The sequence below is a fragment of the Bufo gargarizans genome, chromosome 8 (genome assembly GCF_014858855.1).
Source record: "Bufo gargarizans isolate SCDJY-AF-19 chromosome 8, ASM1485885v1, whole genome shotgun sequence".
Lineage (NCBI taxonomy): Eukaryota > Metazoa > Chordata > Amphibia > Anura > Bufonidae > Bufo > Bufo gargarizans.
In genome coordinates, this window is record NC_058087.1 from 194,633,374 (window position 1) to 194,658,873 (window position 25,500).

Sequence of the window (25,500 nt, forward strand, 5' to 3'; positions counted from 1 at the left end):
AGGTTGGGACTCAGATATTTGTAACCTGTGTAAACACGAGGAGTTATCAGGATCTGGCAAAGAGTACCCTGGAGACGCCTAGAACAACTAGAGGCCAGGGAGGACTGACAAAGGGTTAAAACGCCAAATAAAGGTACTATCCCATATTAGAACACTATTGGGAAGGTATATTGTGCTGCACTATGGTATTGGGTTCTATTGGGGCAGTATATTGTGCTGCACTACGTATTGGGTTCTGCTGGGGCAGTATATTGTGCTGCACTATGGTCTTGGGTTCTATTGGGGCAGAATATTGTGCGGCACTGTGGTATTAGGTTCTATTGGGGCGGAATATTGTGCTGCACTACGTATTGGGTTCTGCTGGGGCAGTATATTGTGCTGCACTGTGGTATTGGGTTCTATTGGGGCGGAATATTGTGCGGCACTGTGGTATTAGGTTCTATTGGGGCAGAATATTGTGCGGCACTGTGGTATTAGGTTCTATTGGAGCGGTACATTGTGCTGCACTATGGTATTGGGTTTTATTGGGGCAGTATATTGTGCTGCACTATGGTATTGGGCTTTATTGGGAAGGTATTTTGTTCTTCATTATGGTATTGCTGGTCTACATGTGTTTTCCCGCCTTCTGTCAGTTTGGACTCTTTTGTTTGTTTTTTGCAGGGCCTCTGTAAATTCCCAGTCTGCCCCTGTCTACTCATAAGTATTAACCGTGGATTAATGGCGTCCTTCTTGCAGAATTAGTGCACGCACAGTTACAGCACATCCCCCATCTTACACACTGGAGAGGCCCGCGGTTATACGCTTCTAAGGGACTTTTATCATTGAAAATTATTTGGGATTCAGATATTTGTAACCAGTGTAAATGCGAGGAGTTATCAGGATCTGGCAGAGAGTACCCTGGAGACGCCTGGAATAACTAGAGGCCAGGGAGGACTGACAAGGGGTTAAAACATACTGTAATACGCCACATAAAGGTACTGTCCCAAAAGATAACAATGCGGAAAAATCTGCTGACAAATTAAAAAAATTTGCTAGGAAATTGCGCTTCGTAATGATGGAGAAGAAAAGGCTGGACTGTGGTGCAGAGGAGGTGACGCTAAAACATTCTCGCAAAAAAGTTAAGAGGGTGAAGATATCGGGAGGGACAAAATAAGGGAAATCATTGGGTGAGATTTTGGCGCAGTGAATATTTGTCATTTGTACCTAATGGACATGAAAATGCAAATAGGAGACGATGTGACGATGAAGAACTGATATGGATGAGACCAGAGAACGGCGCGATGATAACATAAGGTAATAATTATCGAGGACGAGAAGACGAATAAAAGGGCAGCTGAGACTATGGAAAGGATGTCCTCTGAAGTCACCGAACTACAGGAAAAAATAGAAAGATGAGAAAACAGCAAGGAGAAATAATTCAAGGTTTCTTGGCTTTCCTGAGACGTCTGAAGGCGGAGATATGGTTCATTTTAATTCCGAATGGATAATACAAAATTTTAAGTAATTTCCTGACAGAAGGCGCTGATAGGCTTCCTTCTAGAAACAGGACCCAGGAGCTCCTCCGAGACCCATCGCTGTAAAAGTTCTTGCTTTCCAGGATAAGAAAATATACTGAGAATAGTAAGAGAGAAGGAGGCTGTTATGTAAAGTGAAGGCAATGGGGCTGAGCGGCCATACCAAGAACCACCGTTATACAATGTGCGGAGCTCGGAGAGCTGAGAAGAGGCCGTGGCGCTACCGTGAGCACTGCTGCCTTCTTCAGCAGCTAATCGGCCGGGGTCCAAGGTGTTAGACCCCCACCAATCAGATACTGATGACCTAACCAGAGAATAAGTCATCAGTAGAAAAACGTAGGAAAAGCTATGGAATACTGTCTGCTGAGCTGTGTATCTAATCCTATCCTGTGTGATACGGTCTGCTGGGCTGTGTATCTAATCCTAGAATGTGTGATACTGTCTGCTGAGCTGTGTATCTAATCCTAGACTGTGCGATACTGTCTGCAGAGCTGTGTATCTAATCCTATCCTGTGTGATACTGTCTGCTGAGCTGTGTATCTAATCCTATCCTGTGTGATACAGCCTGCTGAGCTGTGTATCTAATCCTATCCTGTGTGATACGGTCTGCTGAGCTGTGTATCTAATCCTAGAATGTGTGATACGGTCTGCTGAGCTGTGTATCTAATCCTAGACTGTGCGATACGGTCTGCTGAGCTGTGTATCTAATCTTATCCTGTGTGATACAGTCTGCTGAGCTGTGTATGAACTCCCATGAGACTGTTTGGCACCAGGGCAGCGCCCGCCCCCTGATCCTTCCCTTCGTCCCGTGTCTTCTCCTGTATTAGTCGGTGCTGCCGCTCACTGTGCCAGGCTGCATCCTCCTCTCTGCTATCTCTCAGGTAGGTACGGGGCGCTGTCGTGGCTTTTAGTGCTCAGGTTGTTTAGCGAGGGGGTCATTTTTTTCTTTAGGAGTCATTTGATATTTTCTTAGATCCTGTGCTGATGAATTAGTGTAACGCCATCTGTATTTATCAGGTCCAACAAGACCTGGGCAGTGATGCCCGTAGATGGCAGAGCTCTACACTAGCCGTAAAGTCACTTCTTCTCTGGGTTCTCCTAGGGGGACCTACACACGGTGCAGATTGTATGCAGAAAATACACATGAAATTCACACAAAAAACACATCAATCTGCATTATTTATCAAGTTTTGATGTGACATTTGTGATTTTTTTTTTGCGGCTTTTGGTGCCGATTTTTGGTTTATGGTAACAACTTACTGAAGTCTTTGGGAAACCTCGCTACATAAGGTGATTTGATATTCTGCACGGAAGGTCAATATCTGCCGAGAAGAAAAAAGTGCAGATGAGATTTACGGTATCTAATCTCATTCACTCTGCTGTTACTGTATGCAGTTTTTCCACATGAGATCCATGCAGAAAAAACATTTGTAATCCGTGTGCAGGCACCCTGAGCGTCCACTTACTGCAGCAATCCTGTATCAGGGTGGAACCCGTAGCCCTGTTTATCCAGCGCCTCCTGGTTCATGCACAGAACTCCTACAGCGAAAACTGACACCTTCGCAGACAGAAAAGTACAATAAAGGAGGATTAATAGTTGTAAAATAAATAAATGTTTGGGTGTAGGGTATCGAAATGTTACAGGGGATTCCTACAGCAGAAAAGAACGACCCAGCCCACCGCTTCTATCTATCAGCAGTACGCAGCCAATGAGTTAATGTAACGGCGTCATCACTGAGGATTAAGTTTCTGCCACATTTCCAGGGGCAGGGCCTCTACTTACAATGCTGCTGCAAGAAGAATTGTCGATGCAACTCTGGATGTGACTAGAGGATATTGCTTGAGGATAACAAAGACACTAAGCTTTCAGGACAAGGAGCGTGTAACTCGGCATCACCACAAGTCTTTACTAGCACTGGTTAACTTTTTCTTTGCTACAGCGTACAGACCGACGCCATATTTCCTGCTCTTTACAGTGGTGCTGTTTGGTTGTCCTTGCAGCTGAAAGCTTCCCCTCCTGCGCCGATAGACCTGCAGATATGGTTGTCCGCCCCCCGCTGGGAGATGTGAGTGGGATGCCCATTGTGGGACCCTTTGCAGAAAACTGGGCGAACGTGCAGAAGTTCCAGGCTGGAGAAGGAGACGTGCTGATAGACACCTACCCCAAATCTGGTAGGACTATGGACACTTCTGAATATCATAGGTGTGCAGAGGTTGGGGGGCACACCAGGGCCCAGGAGACTGAGCGACCCTGAAGCTCTTATTTTTCTGAGCTATGTTGACCCGTGCCATGTCTTGCCGCTTCTCAGGTACCACCTGGATCAGTGAGATTGTAGACTTAATTCTACAGAATGGAGACAAAAAGAAAGCCCAGCGCGGAGCCATTTTCGAGCGGGTGCCCTTTCTGGAGTTTGCAATGCCTGAAATACCAACAGGTAGGTGATGCCGATACAGTCACTTCTTTTATAATATATTCAACCATATCTTCCAACATCTAACTTGTCGCCTCATCCTCCTCAGGCACTGAATTGCTTAATGCAATAAAGCCTCCACGAGTGATCAAATCTCATTTACCTGTGCAAACCCTGCCGAACACCTTCTGGGAAAAGAACTGCAAGGTACTGGCTATAACAAGATGTGGGCTTTGTGTGGACCTTGGTTAATGACAACCTACCATAGACTCAGATCTATTATTTCCTACATCTCTAGAGCTTGGTATATCACTGCTAATAAAGCTATGTCTACTGTTCCTGCCATGTAACAGATTTATATTAATCTTCCTTGCAGTAGGAATTGGTCACACATTACTCTAAAGGTCCAGCTTCATCTCCTATTGTAGAATTGGGTCCACCTACTGCATATCCTTCATGTGTGGTCTCTTGCTTTATGATTAGGTCGAAATAATGCTCTATTATCAGGTGTCTCATGCTGGGCAGCCTACTATATCTTTCTATATTAGCCGGTTCTAGTTCTCCTCCTGGAGTGCTCATCTCAGTTTCTTTGACCTCTATCCAGGTCTGTTCTGCTTCATCTCTTTCCACATAAACCTCTAATCTCTTTGGCTTAGAGGACAGTTTTACTATGCAACCATTTTGTTCCCGTAAACTTTGTCAGTCACTCAAATGTCTCTCGGTGCAGCATTTTCTTATGCCATCTGGGCACCATGTATGGATTATCCAGGTCCACACTCTCAGAAGATGTATACGCTGCTCACAAAAAGTTAGGGATATTTGGCTTGTGGGTAGAATGTCAGGAAGAACCTAAAATGCCCTCTAACCTTTAGAGGTGAAAATGTGACCTTCTCGAAACTTTTGAATGCACATGTCCAACTGTTCATTGTTTTTCAGTTCTTTTTGCACAACTTGCTGTTCTCTAACAGGTGTTTAATTCATGAATCACCCAATACATTTCCTGGTGCAATTAGAACTGATATTTAAACAGTCCTCCTCATCATGCTGTTCACATTTTGACATCATGAGACCAAAACGACACCTAGCAATTGATCAACAGGACCTTGCCATTGCGAGGGTTCAAATAGGATGTTCTCAGATGGAGATGGCCACTGAGCTTTGAGTGTCATCAGCAGGTTGTATCAGAGATACAGAGAGACTGAAAGAGTCACAGAAAGGCACAGAAGTGGACATTCTTTGGCCACATCCGACACTGATGACCACTTCATTGTGAACAATGACGTATGGAACCAGATGATTAATGCCACACAAATCCAGGCACATTTAAGGGAGGTGAGAGGCACCCGAATGTCACGTCAGACTATTCAAAACAGTTTACATCAGTGTGGTCTGCATGCTAGACCACCTGCAAGATACCTGATCACACCACCAGGCACAGGCGTCATCATCTTGCAATGGCCAGGGGGGCAGCATCTAGGGTTAGAGACTGGGGTACCTCAAATGAAGTGGCCTGCACTTTCTTCAGACCTGAATCCCATTGAAAAACTATGGGATCAGCTGAGTCGAGGCATAGAGGCTCGTAACTCTGTACCCCAGAACCTTAATGACTTGAGGGCCGCCCTTCAAGAAGAGTGGGATGCCATGCCTCAGCAGACAATAAGTCAACTTGTGAAATGCAGGAGACATTGTCGTCAAGCTCTAATTGATTCTTAAGTCTACAGGACAAATTATTGAGACAATTACATTTTTTTGTGGTGGTATAGCCAGCACTGGTGTTGGCTTTTGTTTCAATAAATTGTTTGAGAGGAGGAAATCACCATTGCTGCTTCTACTTAAATACCCGACTTTCATGATATAATATCACTGGAGCCTGAACGTTTTACGTTTTCCATAAATTTCACCTGAAAGCCAAATATCTCTAACTTTTTGTATTGTATATCTAGATATAAAACTGTGTATTGTCTTCTACACACAGGTCATCTACGTGGCCCGAAATATTAAGGATGTGTTAGTGTCGTATTATCACTTCGTCCGCATGGCCCCTATGTTCCCAGATCCTGGAACTTTTGAAGAGTTTCTACAATGCTTCATAAAGGGAAAAGGTATATATGGGTTGTATGTTATCTGCTGCTTTATAGGCACAGCTCATGGTGAAAATGTTCTGACATCCTAAAGTGGCCATATACACTAGATAGCTGTCAAACACCTGTTTGGCCAGTAGATCTTTCTACCGATACCCCACACACATACACACTGGCTTCTGCCAAGCATGCATGTTTCTTAATGGTAAGGTGGAATAAGCTGCTTCCAAACTTCTCTATCCACAGCCTTGAGGTAAAAAGAAATCAGCATGCTAGGATGATCCAGTAGGAGCCTCCATTACAGATTCTGGCAACATACCCCCCTTCCCCCACTGTCCACACACACACATGAAATTTTTCACATCAGGAACCTGTTGGTCCCAATTATAGTGAATGGTATCTGTTGGGTGCCGCTGATATACGGTATACGCTGGTATTTTGTATCTACGCCTTAATGAATACTGGAATCTGGCCGCAGATGTGTATGTAGCCTAAGATACCTGACTCTGCTTTCCACTGACATGTCCCATCAGGGGAGAGGTGGGACACCCCCATAAGCATTAGATGGTTGCCCAGTCATGCTGAAATCAGCAAATTTGTTTGGCCGCCTTTAGTTGTCCTAAGAACAAGATAACAACTTGACCCTTCGACCTCCCGGAGACCTCTCACAACCAGTAGAGATAATAGAGGTTCAGAAACAGGTGGACTCTTTATTCTAAGGAGTTAGGGGTGCTAATCAAGTCTTCTGGCACTTCAGGAGCAACCTCTAATTCAGTTCAGGGTATGTCCATTTTTGCAAAGCTCATGTGTGAGTAAGGCTTCAATGTCTGATGATTGGCTTGGCAACCATTCTGCTCCACTTCGTCTGTGATGACTCTCACCATACGGTTTAAACTTTGTAGTCGGTGCCATCAGATGTAGAGAGGGAGGAAGATGGAGGGGAGTAACACAGGTAGGTAGGATACCCTTTTAATTATGTCCTTGCTTGCCTTGCCTAGTTGCTTATGGATCATGGAGCGATCACGTCAAGGGCTGGTGGAAGATAAGGCAGGAGAGAGACATCCTCTACCTTTTCTATGAGGACATGTTAGAGGTGAGGTGAACAGTAATTTTATCCACTTATTTTTGGGAATTATATCAGAATGGGCTTATTTGATCGATCATCTCCTTGGATTGACTGGCAATATCGACAGGTATATTTGTGTCTGGTCTCTAGGGTACTAAGCACTATATTTTTGAAGCCCTTCTACATAAGTGTTTTTGTTAGTTGACTTCTGAACCTCAATTTAGGAACCAAAACGTGAGATCAGAAAAGTGATGAAGTTCTTGAGGAAGGATTTACCTGAAGATGTTCTGGAGAAGATTTACCAGTCCACCACCTTCAAGGCTATGAAAGAGAACAGCATGGCCAACTACAGCACCATGCCTTCCCACGTCATGGACTTAACCATCTCACCCTTCATGAGGAAAGGTATGAAGTGTCCCTTCCCACTGATGACATCATAGGGACATAGGTCTGCAGTAGACACGTCATAGTCATTACATCTTGTACGTCCTTTATTTCAGGGATCAGCGGAGACTGGAAGAGCCATCTCACCGTGGCTCAAAATGAACTACTTGATGAATGCTACAAGAAGGAGATGTCTGACACCGATCTGACCTTCCGCTTCTAAGACCTTGACATAACTCACATACCTCATGTATACGCCATTTTATAGCTTAAACACTAATTTTCCTAATTTCTATTATTCTTGTGGGTTGGTTGGATGTTTTTGGCATTAAGTGTTATTCACTGTTTCTACACCCGTAAGGAAGCCTCATAAACATTGGTCCAGCCCACAACATGGCTGCCGTCCCATTATGGACAATGCTCTTTTCACGGGACCGAACAGCATTATAACGATTTAAGATGCTGTTTGTCTCTGCCCGACCTTACATGTACTGAATTATACTGACATAATGCTGTCAGTGTAATTCAGTAGATGTAAGGTCAAGCAGAGACACACAGCATTATAAATCATTATAATGCCATGTGATCCTGTGAAAGAAGCAGTGTTTATAACGTGAAATCACCGTCCCACACCGAGCTTGGTTTCTTCTCACTGGACACTCTTGTCTGAAATTCCCCTTAGCCATCACACAGTGAACTCTACATAATACATCAACGTTCCCCTGCAGTTTTCCTAGCTTATGTTCCATTGTACAATTAAAATTCTGTAAAGGCAAGAACCACCTGGTCACCCGTGCATTTTTCTTTTTGTTCTATTCATTCACTCAAGATGAGCATGGTCGGTAACCAACGTAAATTTCCTACCCAGCAGATAGTATCTGAGTGACTCAAATACTCATTCACAAGTTGTGACAGAACTGCTCCCAACTCCACATCGGAAGCAGCCATCTGACATCCTATCACACCACTTATATACCCACCAAGGGATATGTGTGCAGACAGCCTATCACACACCTTATATACCCACCAAGGGATATGTGTGCAGACAGCCTATCACACACCTTGGGATCAAGCGCCCAATTATGGAGAAAAATATAAATACAGACCTCCAGCTTCTATTCAGTGACAACCTTTATTCTTAGAGTTGCTGTAAAAACGACAGTGTATTCACAGCTACGCATTTCGAATCGATTACTTCTAAACCTTCCTCATGCACCAAGGGATATGTGTGCAGACAGCCTATCACACCTTATATACCCACCGTGGGATATGTGTCCAGACAGCCTATTACACACCTTATATACCCACCGAGGGATATGTGTGGAGATAGCCTATCACACACCTTATATACCCACCGAGGGATATGTGTACAGACAGCCTATCACACACCTTATGTACCCACCAAGGGATATGTGAGCAGACAGCCTATTACACACCTTATATACCCACCAAGAAATATGTACTCAGGCAGCCTATCACAAACCTTATATACCCACCGAGGGATATGTGTGCAGGCAGCCTATCACACCTTATATACCCACTAAGGAATATGTGTACAGACAGCCTATCACACACCTTATATACCCACTGAGGGATATGTGTAGAGACAGCCTATCACACCTTATATACCCACCAAGGAATATGTGTGCAGACAGCCTATCACACCTTATATACCAACCGAGGGATATGTGTACAGACAGCCTATCACACACCTTATATACCCCCTGAGGAATATGTTTGCAGACAGCCTATCACACCTTATATACCCACAGAAGGATATGTGTGCAGACTGCGTATCACACCTTATATACCCACCGAGGAATATGTGTGCAGACAGCCTATCACACCTTGTTGATTCTGCTGAATACTTTCTTCTAGAGTGTGTACGAACTTTATGTCCTCTTGAGATACACTATTTTCTTTAGAACTTATGTCTGCAAAGTCGGATTCAAGGATCTTGATTACTTTGGCTGGACTTACAGTTGGTAACTCTTGGACAGATATTCGATGACACAATCCTGTCACCTGTCTTGAGTTTGCGATCTGCTGTTTTCCTCCAACAACACCCCATCCTAGATCAGTTTGAACAGCGTAGGGTTCACCCTTTCCTCCTGTGATTACTATTCATGGTACCAATGCTTCGGGACAATCATAACCTATCAACAGTCCAACACCAAACTCCTTCAGCGGGGACATTTCATGAGATATGACATATAGGTGCTCCCATTCATTGGCTGTTTCACAGGTAGGTATGCAATCTCGATCTAGAGGTATATCATCTTTTGTATAAGCTGGAGGTAGATCCAATGTGCAGTTTGAATAAAGTCCTCTAACTCTCAGTCCTTTGACCCTTTGACTGTTCACTAATGTGTCTCTCCCCGTCATTGTGGTGAGTTTGAGCTTTACTGGTTCTGAAGCCACTTGTAATTTCTTGCAGATTTCTTGATGAATGAAGGTGACGTCACTCTGGGCATCCAGTAGCGCATAGGCACATACCTACTTTTTCCTCTATTCAGGATTTGAAATGCACGCTAGTACAACCATTGATGTGCCATTGCTTTCTCCTTCCCTCACTCTGCAAGAGAATACTGATACTTTCTTTCCTTCCTCAGTATCTTTAGGTATTGAGGATTTATCTTTCTTTTGACGTTCTTCATGTAGTGGTGTAGGATGGCGTCCTTTGCAAACGCAGCATGTGGCCTTTTTTTTACACTCCTTAGTAACATGGGCTTTTCTTAGGCATCCGAAACACAGTTGGTTATCCAGCACAATTTTTTTTCTTTCCTTCTGGAGGCTTCGCCTTCAATTGTTGGCACTTATGTATGGAGTGGTCCTCTCCACAGAACATACACTTGAAGGTAGTCTGAAGATTTGTCGGTTCTGTCTCTCTTCTGATCCCAGTAGTAACTTTGGACTTGCTCTCGTAGGTATCTGGACCGTTAGGTGATGTGTTGGTTGCAAAGCTAGTTGCTCTTGCACGTCCTATTTCTCTTGCAGGCCTTTCTTCTAAGGATTTTAAGACGTAAGATGATGTTACTGGATTACATGCTATTCGTGATTCCTAATTGACATAGCGATTCCATCTAAAAGCCACTTCTTCCCGTAGCTTAGTTAGCATCCTGTGGTTTTCTAGTTAGTCATTCAGTACTTCCAGTCCTTGAACATGTGGGATGGCATTGCTGCATGCTTGCAGGAAGTCACCATACCTTTGGAGTCTGAAGTGTTCTTTAGGACCTATTTTAGGCCAGTTATTCAGTTTCTCTCTAAAGGCTCTTTGTACTAAAAAAGGATGACCATACCTTGAATTTAAATTTTCCCAAGCTTGCTTGTAGGTTTCTTCGTCTTTTCTATAGAAGTTAATTTCAAGAACTTTCTTTGCTTCCCCACAACATGTCTCTGAAGGTAGAATAACTTGTTGATTGGACTGAAGCAATGATGCTCAATGATCATTTCAAAACTTGCCTTCCACTCTATGAACTTCAGTACGTCTCCTGAAAATACAGAGGGTTCCGGCACGAGAAGTCTAGCGAGGACTGTTCTCTGTTGGGACGATAGTTGTAACACTCTCCTGAGCATTGCCGTGACATCTAGGAATAGAATCTTCCGGTTCTATTTTCTCACTTACTTCTGAATTAGGTGAGTCCTTTTATTCATCTTTTCCGGTAGAGAGAGAGGGTAAATCCACACACCTTTTTCCTAACATTGGACTAGGCCTCTATTTGTCGTTCTGAGCAGGAATGGAAGGATAATGATTTATTTCCTTACTAAATTCTGGAGATTCCCTTCCAATCTCATGGGCGTTAATAGGAAAGTAGGAGTCTGCTTCTTCACTTAGGACAGATTTGAACCTAAGACTACTCTGATTAATATCCTCTTCGTGTACTCTGAGTCTGGCTTCTATGATCCTAACTTCTTTTTGCCTTTCCAGACTTTTCATCTGCTGGCGCTGTGCCTTGATTTTAGCTTCCATTTGATGGCGCTGTGCCTCCATTTCATCTGCCATTTGATGGCGCTGTGCCTCCATTTCAGCTTCCATCTGATGACGTTGTGCATCCTTTTCAGCTTGCTTTTCAGCCATCAGTTGACGCTGCGCCTCGATGGCAGCTTCCGTCTCAATTTCTGCTTTCTTGACAGCAAGTTGTTCAACTAATTTCCTTTCTTTTGGCTGAAATACTTGAGGACTCTGATACGTGGGTGGCACTTCTGCTAGCGAAGGAAGTCACACTTGAGATTGTGGTTCCCCTTAAGGATCTAGCATAGTCTCTCATAAAAAGCTTGTTCATTCTACTTCTTGCTTTAACTTCATCATAGTTTGCTGCAGATGATAGTTCTCTCATGAGCTTTACTAACTCTTTAGTGACAACAGTACATGTGTCCATGTTCCTTACAATATCCTGGAAAGGTGTCGTAAACGACCGCAGGTTGACACATGCTGCCATAAGCTCTGATTCAGATTCTTCTACCGTCTCTACCATATCACTCAAGTTCCCTTTTATAGTTTTTTGCTTTAACTTTCTACAAATGTCTTTAATGTATGATTTTCACTTCTCATACATTCTGGTGAACCTTTTTCCTTTCAGTGCTGCTTCTTGCTCAAAATTTTCCAGTATCTTTGGGGTCGGTTTTTAGGCACGTGATGAACGTCTTAGTTCATCTGTTTGGACTATATTAGTTTGAGGCAAGACTAATGCTGCATCAGACTCTTCTACCTCAGACAGGTTCCCTTGTTTTTCCCCTCTACTCTATCTTTGTATCCTCTAACAGTGGCATGGTAATACTAAGCTCAGACATTTTACTTTAAATGCTATAACAATCAATACAAATATTAAAAGTCCTTTCACTTTAAATGCAATATTGACAAATGCAGAACTAAATGACTTTCACTTTAAATGTAACAGCAATAGATACATTACTTTCACTTTAAATGCAATAGAGTCTGTGTAATACAAACTGTCCTTTGTTTTACTTTAAAGTTTTTATCTGAACACAAAAATTTCTCTTTATGCCAAAGCCTATATGCAATGATAAGTAATAAAAGGAAAGCTCTGACCTTATTCTGAAGAGCAGGATACTGCGATCTGAAGGTTGCTGGAACAAATGTCTATCTTAAAGGAAACTTGTCTTTTCTTGATGTAATGATCTGCACTGACTTGCGATGCTCGGTGGAGACTTGTGATGCTCTGTGCTGAGTTGCGATGCTCTGTGCAGACTTGCGATGCTCTGTGCTGAGTTGCAATGCTCTGTGCAGACTTGCAATGCTTTGTTATGACTTGCGATGATCTGTGATGACTTGCGATGCGCTGGCTTGGATACGCTGCTGCAGGCTTTGGGCCTAGTGACGGGAAACTAGCTGACTAGAGTACGTGGTCTCTCCATGGATAGCGGATCAGGCACTCTAGCTCTGAACTTTGGCCTCCCACCATGCATCTCTTTCTCTCTCTAGGTATCGTAGGAGGGTTGGCGCTCTTTCTCTGACTATCTTGCCTTTGCTGTTCTGCCACTTTAAGAGTCGGCTGCAGTTTGACTCATGCACGTGCTCTATGGCCTTTACGGTAGCTCCGCTGAGATGTCTTTGCTTGCTCACTCAGGGAACCGTTGCTGCGCTGCGGAATATGCTGGCGCTCCGCTGCTCTAATGTGCTCTTTACTGTACAAGTTGAAGAGCACTATCACTTCGCCCTCTGAGAGTAATAGTTCCACTATGGCAGGCGCAGCACTGTGAAGTGCCTTTTGCGCTGTGGCATTAGAAGAATTCCGATATCTCTGACTTTTAGTCTAACCAGACTGTCTATTACTCTGTAATTCCTGTAGCGCCGTTCTATGGAAACAGTAGGTTTAAAGAGGACACCAAATGCTTGAAATAACTTCTTTATTAACTTCAACTTTTCTTCATATATAACACTGCCGCCTCCGCAGCAGATAGTCCATGTACATAACACGTGTTGAAAAGATATCACAAAATGGCGGTATGATTGAGATGGTGGTTCAACTGTTCAATCTTGTCATTCAACATAAAATGGTGGATATATTTCTCTCTTCAGAATCTGTACTGTCACTTTAAGTTATTTAAGCACTTTATGATCTCTCTGAGAGGTATATCTGAGGTCTAACTAATAGTTCTACTAGCAGTATGCAGTTAGCAGTGACTATTTGCAGATTGGTTGAGTATGATCTGGTATGGCTGTGTGCAATTTGGATTGCAATATGGAATCTGTATTTGCAATTGTATGGTTGCAGCTGGTGGAACTGTAAGTAAACACATATATATCTAGCTCAGTATACAGTTCTAAACACAATACTAACAATATGAACATTATAGAACTGTTTTAACTACCTATTTTGGCCTCTTGTTCCCATAAAACTCAGCTCTCAGTGAAGTGCATGTCTCTTCAGCTCCTGTCTCTGGTGAATAATGATTCCAGCAGCTTCTGCTAGGGGAATTCCCAGACAGGATGTGTGTGAGGCTGGCTGTGATTGGTGAAAACTCTTGCTGTGTGAGAAGCTGGCTGTGATTGGTTTAGACTTCTGCCCAGCAACCACAGATTAACACTGTGCTTTCTGTTGTTTCTGCTGTGTCACTGAGCTTACCTTACATTAAAACATGAATCTTAAAGGCATATTATCTTTTTCTGCTTCTGTGAACACAATATATAACAGTTATATGACATCCAAAATATGAAGTCACAGTAAATAACTCTGCTTTTGTCTTTAACACATAAACATAGGAACTGTATTAAGGCTATTGGCAGGTCTAGCTGTATACATATATAAGCTATACTAGCAACCTAGGACAGGTCTTAGCTGGCCAGCTACACAGCCTCATGTATCAGCCCCCCAGCCTCATGTATCAGCCCCCCAGCCTCATGTATCAGCCCACCAGCCTCATGTATCAGTCCCCAGCCATCACCGCAAATAAAATAATTAAACAACTTACCTCTCCTGCTCCTGGATGTCGCCGCTCCTTGCCACCAGCGCTCTTTCCTTCTTCCTGGTCCTCGGCTGTCGGCTGTGAAGGTCGCTGTGCGCAGCCACTACACAGACGAGGACAAGGAAGCGGTGAGTACAGAGCTTTCACCGCTTCCCGATCCTCTGATACTAATCAGCGCTTGCATAATGGAAGCGCTGATTAGTATTCATCCCATAAGACGCAGGGAAAAAAATGCGTCTTCTGGGATGAAAAATAATTAGAGGGCAGTGGCCAGCGGGGCACAAGTGGCAGCTGCCTTAGGCCCCCCAGGAGCAACCATGCCCGGAGTAGCTGCCCCTTTTGCCCTGCGTTAAAGACGGCCCTGATTATATACCCACCGAGGGATAAGTGTGCAGACAGGCTATCACACCTTATATACCCACGAGGGATATGTGTGCAGACAGCCTATCAAACACCTTATATACCCACTGAGGGATATGTGTGTAGACTGCCTATCATACCTTATATACCCACCGAGGAATATGTGTGTAGACAGGCTGTCTGCACACATATCCCTCTGTGGGTATATAAGGTATGATAGGCTGCCTACACACATATTCCTCGGTGGGTATATAAGGTATGATAGGCTGTCTACACACATATCCCTCTGTGGGTATATAAGGTATGATAAGCTATCATACCTTATATACCCACCGAGGGATATGTGTGCAGAAAGCCTATCACAACCCTTATATACACACCAAGAGATATGTGTACAGACAGCCTATTACACACCTTATATACTCAATGAGCCAGCACAGCACACATGACTTCCTTCATGAGCTACACACTGCTGACATTGAAAGTAGGAAGTGGTCCGAACAATGGGAGTCTGGATTGTGAATATAATCATATCTATAATAATAATAAAAAAGGACATTAGCGATTGCTGCAACTTCAAGTTATAAAATATGAGGGAAAATAAGGACAAATGGTAACACAGCCGGACTCCTGATCCACCATGGAGAGAGCCCCACTACATTAGGGTTGGACGATATCAAAAATATTCCCACGATAACGATATTAAGAAATTTATTGCGATAACGATATATATCGCGATAAATGCCCATTTAGAAGAAAAAAACACTTGGGGCCACAAGGAGACGTTATACTGTATGGGGGCAGCCACAAGGAGACGTTACACTGTATGGGGGCAGCCAGGCAGCCACAAGGAGACGTTACACTGTATGGGGGCAGCCACAAGGAGGCGTTATACTGTATGGGGGCAGCCACAAGGAGACGTTACACTGTATGGGGGCAGCCACAAGGAGACGTTATACTGTATGGGGGCAGCCGGGCAGCCACAAGGAGACGTTATACTGTATGGGGGCAGCCACAAGGAGGCATTATACTGTATGGGGGCAGCCACAAGGAGGCGTTATACTGTATGGGGGCAGCCACAAGGAGGCGTTATACTGTATGGGGGCAGCCACAAGGAGGCGTTATACTGTATGGGGGCAGCCACAAGGAGACATTATACTGTATGGGGCAGCCACAAGGAGACGTTATACTGTATGGGGGCAGCCACAAGGAGACGTTATACTGTATGGGGGCAGCCACAAGGAGGCGTTATACTGTATGGGGCAGCCACAAGGAGACGTTATACTGTATGGGGGCAGCCACAAGGAGACGTTATACTGTATGGGGGCAGCCACAAGGAGACGTTATACTGTATGGGGGCAGCCACAAGGAGACGTTATACTGTATGGGGGCAGCCACAAGGAGACCTTACACTGTATGGGGGCAGCTACAAGGAGACCTTACACTGTATGGGGGCAGCCACAAGGAGACCTTACACTGTATGGGGGCAGCCACAAGGAGACGTTATACTGTATGGGGGCAGCTAGGCAGCCACAAGGAGACGTTAATTGGATTAATCATTGGTGGCAGTGGCCACAGGGTCCCCCTCCCATCATTGGTGGCAGTGGGGCCCCCCTCCCTCCCCAGTATTAATCATTGGAGGCCACAGGGTCGTCGTCCCCATCATTGGTGGCAGTGGGCCCCCCCTCCTCCCTCCCCAGTATTAATCATTGGAGGCCACAGGGTCGTCCCCCCATCATTGGTGCCAGTGGGCCCCCCCTCCTCCCTCCCCAGTATTAATCATTGGAGGCCACATGGTCGTCCCCCCATTATTGGTGCCAGTGGGCCCCCCCTCCTCCTTCCCCAGTATTAATCATTGGAGGCCACAGGGTCGTCCCCCCATCATTGGTGCCAGTGGGCCCCCCCTCCTCCCTCCCCAGTATTAATCATTGGAGGCCACAGGGTCGTCCCCCCATTATTGGTGCCAGTGGGCCCCCCCTCCTCCCTCCCCAGTATTAATCATTGGAGGCCACAGGGTCGTCCCCCATCATTGGTGGCAGTGGGCAGTTCTGATCGGAGTCCCAGCAGTGTAATGCTGGGGCTCCGATCGGTTACCATGGCAGCCAGGAAGCTACTGAAGCCCTGGCTGCCATGGTATGTTAGTGAGCAGCATTATACTCACGTGTGCCGTGGCCGCTGGGCGCTCCTTCTTCTGTCTGTGCGGCGCATTGCTAATGCTTATACCACTGCACAGACCTATGAGAAGAAGGAGCGTCCGGCGGCCACGGCGCACGTGAGTATAATGCTGCTCACTAACATACCATGGCAGCCAGGGCTTCAGTAGCTTCCTGGCTGCCATGGTAACCGATCGGAGCCCCAGCATTATACTGCTGGGACTCCGATCAGAACTGCCCACTGCCACCAATGCAGGGACTTAAGAACATTCCCGGCACCCGACCTCTGAGAGGACGCTGTGATCACCTGAGGGGTTAATTGCGCGGATCACAGCGTCCTCTCAGAGGTCGGGTGCCGGGAATGCGAGTCACAGAATTCCTTCCCTCCCTCACGCTGGCTGAATTGTAAATGTGCTGTACGGTTCATGCTGGGGCGGGCGGCCGCGGACGCAGATTTAGAAGCGGTCAGCGCACATGACCGCTTCTATGACGTCACGAAATACCGCGGTATTTAGGAAACGGCGATATCGCCATATCGCCGTTTTTTTAATACCGCGGTATATCGTGATACCGGTATATCGCCCAACCCTACACTACATACATTTGCAAGAAAAAGTATGTGAACCCTTTGGAATGATATGGATTTCTGCACAAATTGGTCATAAAATGTGATCTGATCTTCATCTAAGTCACTACAATAGACAATCACAGTCTGCTTAACCCCTTAAGGAATCGGCCCTATTTCACCTTACGAACTTGGCCATTCCCTTACGTCCTACCAGCAGCACAGATGGGGTTAACTGCCCCCCGTGGACTGGTAGGACCGGCGGAATTTTTAATGAGCCCAAAGATTAAACCAATAAAAGAACTCCAGCTCCCTTAAAGGGAGGGGTTCATCCCCCAGCCCACCGTGTTTTTTTCTGTCCTTTGGACAGGTGGACTGGCGAGTTTCTCTCTCCCTGGTTTATTTTCTGGGAGTTAGGGACGTTATTGTACTGACCTGAGAGGTCTCCTTTAGTCCCTTTTTTTATCATTAGTGCGCTTATATTTGCGCCCCATTGCAGCGGTGGTTTTTTCCACACGCTCGCAGGTCCTCCCCTCCGTCTTTTTCCCCTGCGATAGCTCGGCGGCGCTCCGCTGTTAAGTTTGGCCTGGGCGCCGCCATGACCGGAAGTGACGCGGGCCTAGCCGCGGCGTCACTTCCGGTTCCCCGGCGTCAGCGGGCCGGTCTTTTCCGGCCGCTTTTTCTTTCGCGGGGGAGAATAGGTGGATGTGTGGGGACACTTTCCCTAGGCTTAGCCCCTTTTTTTCTCCCTTCTTTGCAAGGGAAGACTGTTTTGATAGCTGTATTAAGGGGGAGGTTTAGACCTGGACCTTCACCACTCCCCTGGGCGGAGCTACCCTATTTAAGCTCCCTGATTCCCTCAGTCGGTCTCTGGCTGCGCTGCTTTAAAAAGCTAGCTCCAGAGTCTCCTGTCATTTGTGAGATATTGCCTTTCAGACCAGTCTTTTTTGCTGTTCAGCTATCTTTGTATTCTCCTCTGGTTCGTGCCTAAGATCATGGAGGGATTCTCTTATTTCCGTTTTTATGATGTTTTAAATTCATCTCCTTTTGTTCCCTTTCAGCTATGGCCTCTCCCAGAGAGCCCGATCAGCCACGGAAATCGGCCACCAAGAGGAGACACCTGGCTTGCTACGACTGCAATATGCCTCTTGAGGACAGCTGCCCATTTTCTAGATGCGACAGCTGTCGTTCTGCCACTGCTACAGAGCCTTCAATGCAGGACATGTACCAGTGGGCTAAGACTTATGTCGACGACTCCATTAAGGGGGTCGTAAGTCTCCTGAATGAGAGACTACCCATTCCCTCCCAAACGCCTATGGAGGTGGCCGCCCCCACCGATAGGCCTATGCCCCTTTCTGTGGGGTCATCTTCCTCGGATGAGGAAGAATCGACTTCTGGCTTCTTTCCACCGGAAAAGACCCAGAAGCTTCTAAGGTCCATCAGGTCGGGGGACCATGATGTTGACGTAGGGGAGTCTTCCGATCCCGCCTGCCGGACCCAGCGGGTCTTTAGGGCAGATGAAACCCTTCTCTCTGTGATGCGCACGGAGTGGAAAAAGCCAGAAAAAGGCCCTGTCCTTACCAGGAAGTTTAAATTAATGTTTCCTATGGCTATACCCTTAGTGGAATCATGGGGTTCCATTCCTAAGGTGGACATGGCGATTGCCAAGTTGTCCAGGCACACTCTGGTCCCTGCAGACGATGGGTCTAGCCTGCAGGACCCTCTAGATAGGAGGGCAGAGTGCACCCTCAGAAGAAGTTACTCGGCGGCCGCAGCCTCGGCCTCGACTTCTATTGCTGTCACAGAGGTCTCCTCCTTCCTCAGAACCAAGCTGAACCAGATCCAGACGGATGTTGACCAGAGTGTCTCTCGCGACGATATCCTCGCTGCCTTTAAATCCGTCAATTTAGCCATGGATTTTCTCTGTGACACAGCCCAACTCCAGTTAAAGTTGGCGGCCAAGACTATGGCTCTAGTGTCTGCCGCCAGGAGACCTCTGTGGCTCAAACCTTAGAACGCGGATAACGCGTCCAAATATAACCTCTGTGGGCTCCCCTTTGAACCTACCCGTCTATTCGGATCTGAGCTAGACACCATCATGGAGGGTCTCTCAGACAAAAAGGGGAAGAGCCTTCCCCAACAGCCCTTCCGAGGCAGGGGAAGACAAGCCCGCGGGGGCCGACCAGGACAGCAGGGACGTAAGGATTGGGGGGGCCGCCTAGAAAGTTTTGTAGACGTTCCCGCAAACCCACCAGGGAGGCAAAGCCCTCCTGACTATGGGCCTCTCAGAGGCTCTTGGATAAACCCTGCTATCCCTGCCGTTACGCCTCTGGTTTTTCCCGTACCCCTCCCCCACCTCCCTGTGGGGGGGCGTCTTATTTTCTTCAGGCACGTATGGGCCCAGGAAATCCGGGACCCCTGGGTCCAAAATATAGTAGCCGCTGGCTATCTAATAGACCTTATTTCTCCCCACCCCCCCCAGGAAGATTTATTGCCACACGCAGTTTTTTGCCAACCAGGCAAAGGATCTTGGAAGCCTATATCCAAGACTACCTTTCCAAGGGAGCCCTGGAGGAGGTACCGGCAGGGGAGAAGGGTCTAGGGATTTATTCTCCAGTATTCCTGGTACCCAAAAAGACGGGAGATCTTCGGATGATTATAGATTTGAGATTTCTCAATCGTTTCATAAGGAGGACCAGGTTCCGCATGGAAACCATAAGGTCAGTCAGCCACCTCCTCAACCCTGGGGATGTGATGGCTACTCTGGACCTCAAAGACGCTTACCTCCACATCCCGATCCATCCTTCCTCCCGGAAGTTTCTCAGGATCGCGGTCCAGATATCAGGAGTGTGCAAACATTTCCAGTTTGCCGCCCTTCCCTTTGGAATCTCGTCTGCCCCCCTGATCTTCACCAAAGTGGTAGTATCGGTAGTGGCAGCATTGAGACTCCAAGGTCTGACCATTGTCCCCTACCTGGACGACTGGCTTCTTTTAGCCCCTTCAGTCCCTCTACTTTCCCACCATCTTCATGTCGCAATTTCTTTTCTGCTCCGCCTAGGCTGGATGGTCAACTGGCCGAAGTCGAACGTGAGCCCTTCGACTTCTATCCATTATCTAGGATTCATAATCGACTCTCTGGAGATGTCCCTCCAGTTGACACCAGAAAGAAGAATGCGGATTCAGGACCTAGCAAGGTTCCTTTACGTACCACGACGAGTCTCCATACGGACCCTCATGAAGATGGTGGGGCTCATGTCAGCGGCTGCGGACGCAGTCCCTTGGGCTTTATGGCACCTCCGACCCCTTCAATCGGAGGTCTTAAGCAAATGGAACGGCAGCCCCAAGGGGCTAGATTCCCTGTGCTCCCTATTCAACCAAACCCGGAATTCCCTCAGATGGTGGTTCCATCTACCAGAAGGGAAGTCTATGACCCAACCAGCTTGGCTCATATTGACCACGGACACGTCCCTTGTAGGCTGGGGCGCTCATCTAGACGGGTCCCCAGTTCGGGGATCCTGGTCTCCTCAGGAGCGGCATCTCTCTTCAAACCTCCGCGAGATGTGTGCTATCCGGCTAGCCCTCCTTCACTTCGCCCCTCGGATTCGGGGCAAGGCAGTGAAAGTCCAGTCAGACAACATGACTGCCGTGCTTTATATAAACAAGCAGGGAGGCACAAGATCCGTACCCCTTCTTTTAGAGATTGGGGTAATTCTTCGGTGGGCAGAGCTGAACTTATCCCATCTATCCGCCACTCACATCAGAGGCTCCCTCAATGTCATCGCGGACCGCCTAAGTCGCGGCCTACCGACCATGGAATGGTCATTACATCCGGAGATCTTCAAACAATTAGTCCTCAGGTGGGGGATGCCAGAGGTGGATCTCATGGCAACCAAGTTCAACGCCAAGGTACAGAGGTTCTGTTCCCTATACAGGGAGGACAACCCCCTGGCGATAGATGCTCTGACAATACCGTGGAGGTTCAGGCTGGCGTACATCTTCCCTCCTTTTTCCATGATCCCGAGGGTATTGCTGAAAATCCGTCAGGATCAGGCCTCGGTAATAGCCATCATACCGTTTTGGCCCAGGAGATCCTGGTTCACCCAGATCATTCAGATGAGTCAGGGACAATATTGGAGACTCCCCCCGGAGCAGACCCTGGTGTCGTGGGACACTCATCTCTGCCCAGATCTGCACAGATTCAACCTGACAGCCTGGAGGTTGACCAGTCCCTTCCCAGAGTGGAAGGGCTCTCTGAGTCGGTCCTAAGAACATTATCGCATTCCAGAGCAGAGTCTACCAGAAAGGCCTACTCCCGGATTATGAGGATCTTCACCTCTTGGTGTAGCTCCAACCAGGTGGCGTTTGCAGATCCGCCCCTCGCAGCGATCTTACAGTTCCTTCAGGATGGGATAGACAGAGGTCTCTCCCCTTCTACCCTGAAGGTCCAAGTGTTTGCCATCTCGGCCTGTCTTAACAGACCATATTCTCGGGACCCGCTCATTAAGCGCTTCCTTAAAGGAGCGGAAAGATTGAAGCCTACAATACTGAGACCCGTTCCTCAATGGGATTTGTCAGTTGTTCTTAGGGGGCTAGCATCTCCCCCCTTTGAACCCTTGGAGGAGGCAAGTCTTAAACTCTTAACACTTAAGATGGTTTTTCTTCTGGCCATAACTTCGGCCAAAAGAGTTTCGGAGCTTCAAGCTTTCTCCGCGTCATACCCTTATACCATGTTTCTACAAGATAGGGTCCTTCTGAAATTTCTACCTTATTTTAGACCTAAGGTTTCTACCTTTCAAAATATTAATCAGGTAGTCTCTCTACCTGTATTGCTCTCTGCCTCCTCCTCTGATGTTCCAGTCCGACATCCACTGGATATAGCTAGATGCCTTCAGATCTATGTGGATAGATCCAAAGAGTTCAGGATGGATGAAAATCTCTTTATCCTGTTTGCCGGTAAGTCAAAAGGCCGTAAAGCGTCTAAAACGACTATTAGTCGCTGGGTTAAGGAAGCCATTAGGGAAGCCTTCATTTCCCAAGCCTTAGATCCTCCGGAGTTTGTGAGGGCCCATTCTACAAGGGCCGTAGCTACCTCTGTTGCGGAGAGAAATCTTCTCCCCCTAGAGTTGATCTGTAAGGCAGCTTCCTGGAGCTCTGAGTCTACCTTCATCTCCCATTATAGGATCGATGCTAGGATATCGGAGTTCTCGGCCTTTGGGCAGACAGTCCTTACTTCTGCCGAGCATGAGGACCCTCCCTAGGGGATTCTTCTTGCTATCTCCCCATCTGTGCTGCTGGTAGGACGTAAGGGAATCGTTAATTTCTAACGATAATTTGTTTTCCCTTAGTCCTAACAGCAGCACACAAATTTCCCGCCCTAAAGTACTTTTCTCTTGTGATATACACGGTGGGCTGGGGGATGAACCCCTCCCTTTAAGGGAGCTGGAGTTCTTTTATTGGTTTAATCTTTGGGCTCATTAAAAATTTCGCCGGTCCTACCAGTCCACGGGGGGCAGTTAACCCCATCTGTGCTGCTGTTAGGACTAAGGGAAAACAAATTATCGTTAGAAATTAACGATTTTTTGCAAATCTGACCAGTGTCAGTTTAAGTGCTGATAACTTTAAAACGCTTTGACTTATTCAGGCCATTCTGAGATTCTATTTTCGTCACATATTGTACTTCATGACACTGGTAAAATAAAGTTAAAATAAAACCATTTTTATTTATAAAAAAATACCAAATTTACCAATTTTTTTTTTAAATTTCAAATTTCCAAGTTTCAATTTCTCTACTTCTATAATACATAGTAATACCTCCAAAAATTTTTATTACTTTACATTCCCCATATGTCTACTTCATGTTTGGATCATTTTGGGAATGATATTTATTTTTTTGGGGATGTTTAGAAGCAAATCTTGAAATTTTTCTGAAAACCCAATTTTTAGGGACCAGTTCAGGTCTGAAGTAACTTTGCAAAGCTTACATAATAGAAACCACCCCAAATTGACCCCATTCTATAAACTACACCCCTCAAGTTATTCAAAACTGATTTTACAAACTTTGTTAACCCTTTAGGTGTTCCACAAGATTTAATGAAAAATAGAGATACAATTTCAAAATTTAACTTTTTGGGCAATTTTTTTCCAGTTACAAAGCAAGGGTTAACAGCCAAACCAAACTCAATATTTATGGCCCTTATCCTGTAGATTACAGAAACACCCCATATGTGGCCGTAAACTACTGTAAACGCACACGGCAGGGCGCAGAAGGAAAGGAATGCCATACGGTTTTTGGAAAGCAGATTTTGCTGGACTGTTTTTTTTTTACACCATGTCCCATTTGAAGCCCCCCTGATGCAACCCTAGAGTAGAAACTCCATAAAAGTGACTCCATCTAAGAAACTACACCCCCTCAAGGTATTCAAAACAGATTTTACAAACGTCGTTAACCCTTTAGGTGTTCCACAAGAGTTATTGGCAAATGGAGATGAAATTTCTGAATTTAAATTTTTTTGCAAATTTTCCATTTTAATCCAGTTTTCCCAGTAACAAAGCAAGGGTTAACGTCCAAACAAAACTCAATATTTATGGCCCTGATTATGTAGTTTACAGAAACACCCCATATGTGGTCGTAAACAGCTGTACGGGCACACGGCAGGGCGCAGAAGGAAAGGAATGCCATAGGGTTTTTGGAAGGCAGATTTTGCTGGACTGTTGTTTTTTTACACCATGTCCCATTTGAAGCCCCCCTGATGCAACCCTAGGAGTAGAAACTCCAAAAAAGTGACCCCATTTTAGAAACTACGGGATAGGGTGGCAGTATTGTTGGTACTAGTCTAGGGTACATATGATTTTTGGTTGCTCTATATTACACTTTTTGTGAGGCAAGATAACAAGAAATAGCTGTTTTGGCACCGATTATATTTTTCGTTATTTACAACATTCATCTGACAGGTTAGATCATGTGATATTTTCATAGACCAGGTTGTCACGGATGCGGCGATACCTAATATGTACACTTTTTTTTATTTATGTAAGTTTTACACAATGATTTCTTTTTTGAAGCAAAAAAAAAAATCATGTTTTAGTGTTTCCATAGTCTGAGAGCCATAGTTTTTTAAGTTTTTGGGTGATTATCTTAGGTAGGGTCTCATTTTTTGCGGGATGAGATGACGGTTTGATTGGCACTATTTTGGGGTGCATGACTTTTTGATCGCTTGCTATTACACTTTTTGTGATGTAAGGTGACAAAAAATTGTTTATTTAGCACAGTTTTTATTTTTAATTTTTTACGGTGTTCATCTGAGGGGTTAGGTCATGTGATATTTTTATAGAGCCGGTCGATACGAACGCGGCGATACAAAATATGCATACTTTTTTATTATTTATGTAAGTTTTACACAATAACAGCTTTTTTAAAACAAAAAAAATGATGTTTTAGTGTCTCCATATTCTGAGCCATAGTTTTTTTACTTTTTGGGCGATTGTCTCAGGTAGGGGCTCATTTTTTGCGGTTAGATTGGTACTATTTTGGTGGGCAAACACCTTTTTGATCGCTTGCTGTTGTACTTTTTGTGATGTAAGGTGATGTAAGGGGGCTGGATCTCACAGGCTCGTCACCGGAAGGCAGCGTGATGCCATCGGGTCCCCCCTACAGCCTCATGGGGACCCGATGGCCCCACCGCCGCACCAGGTAAAAGCTGCAAACCGCAGGTCTGAATTGACCTGCAGTTTGCAGCGATCGCCGACACAGGTGGGTCACGGACACGGATCCCCCCGCGCATTTAGCCAGTGTGCCTGCTCAACGATTTGAGTAGGCACCGGGTTTGGATCACCGCCCGCCGATGATCGGAACTATACATGACGTACGGGTACATCATGGGTCCCTAAGGGGTTAAACTAATAACACACAAAGAATTAAATGTTACCAGGAAAAAGTATGTGAACCCTTGGAATTAATAACTGGTTGAACTCCTTTCGCAGCAATAACTTCAACCAAACGTTTCCTGTAGATGCAGATCAGACGTGCACAACGGTCAGGA

General features: G+C 45.8%; 1 protein-coding gene across 3 annotated transcripts; it reads left to right on the top strand.

The window, feature by feature from the left end:
- The first annotated feature begins 2,247 nt into the window (after positions 1 to 2,247).
- On the top strand, positions 2,248 to 8,235 carry LOC122945595 (sulfotransferase 1 family member D1-like). Of its 3 annotated transcripts, none has more exons than XM_044304698.1 (8): positions 2,248 to 2,395; positions 3,516 to 3,686; positions 3,824 to 3,949; positions 4,035 to 4,132; positions 5,901 to 6,027; positions 7,005 to 7,099; positions 7,297 to 7,477; positions 7,573 to 8,235. In XM_044304698.1, exons 2-8 carry the CDS (start codon positions 3,554 to 3,556, stop codon positions 7,677 to 7,679), a joined length of 867 nt encoding a protein of 288 aa, XP_044160633.1. In that variant the 5' UTR covers positions 2,248 to 2,395; positions 3,516 to 3,553; the 3' UTR covers positions 7,680 to 8,235. The 3 variants fall into 3 exon arrangements, with proteins under 3 accessions (XP_044160633.1, XP_044160634.1, XP_044160635.1); XM_044304699.1 differs by having other exon boundaries at positions 2,303 to 2,395; positions 3,455 to 3,686; XM_044304700.1 differs by having other exon boundaries at positions 2,304 to 2,395; positions 3,491 to 3,686.
- The last annotated feature ends 17,265 nt before the right edge of the window (positions 8,236 to 25,500 follow it).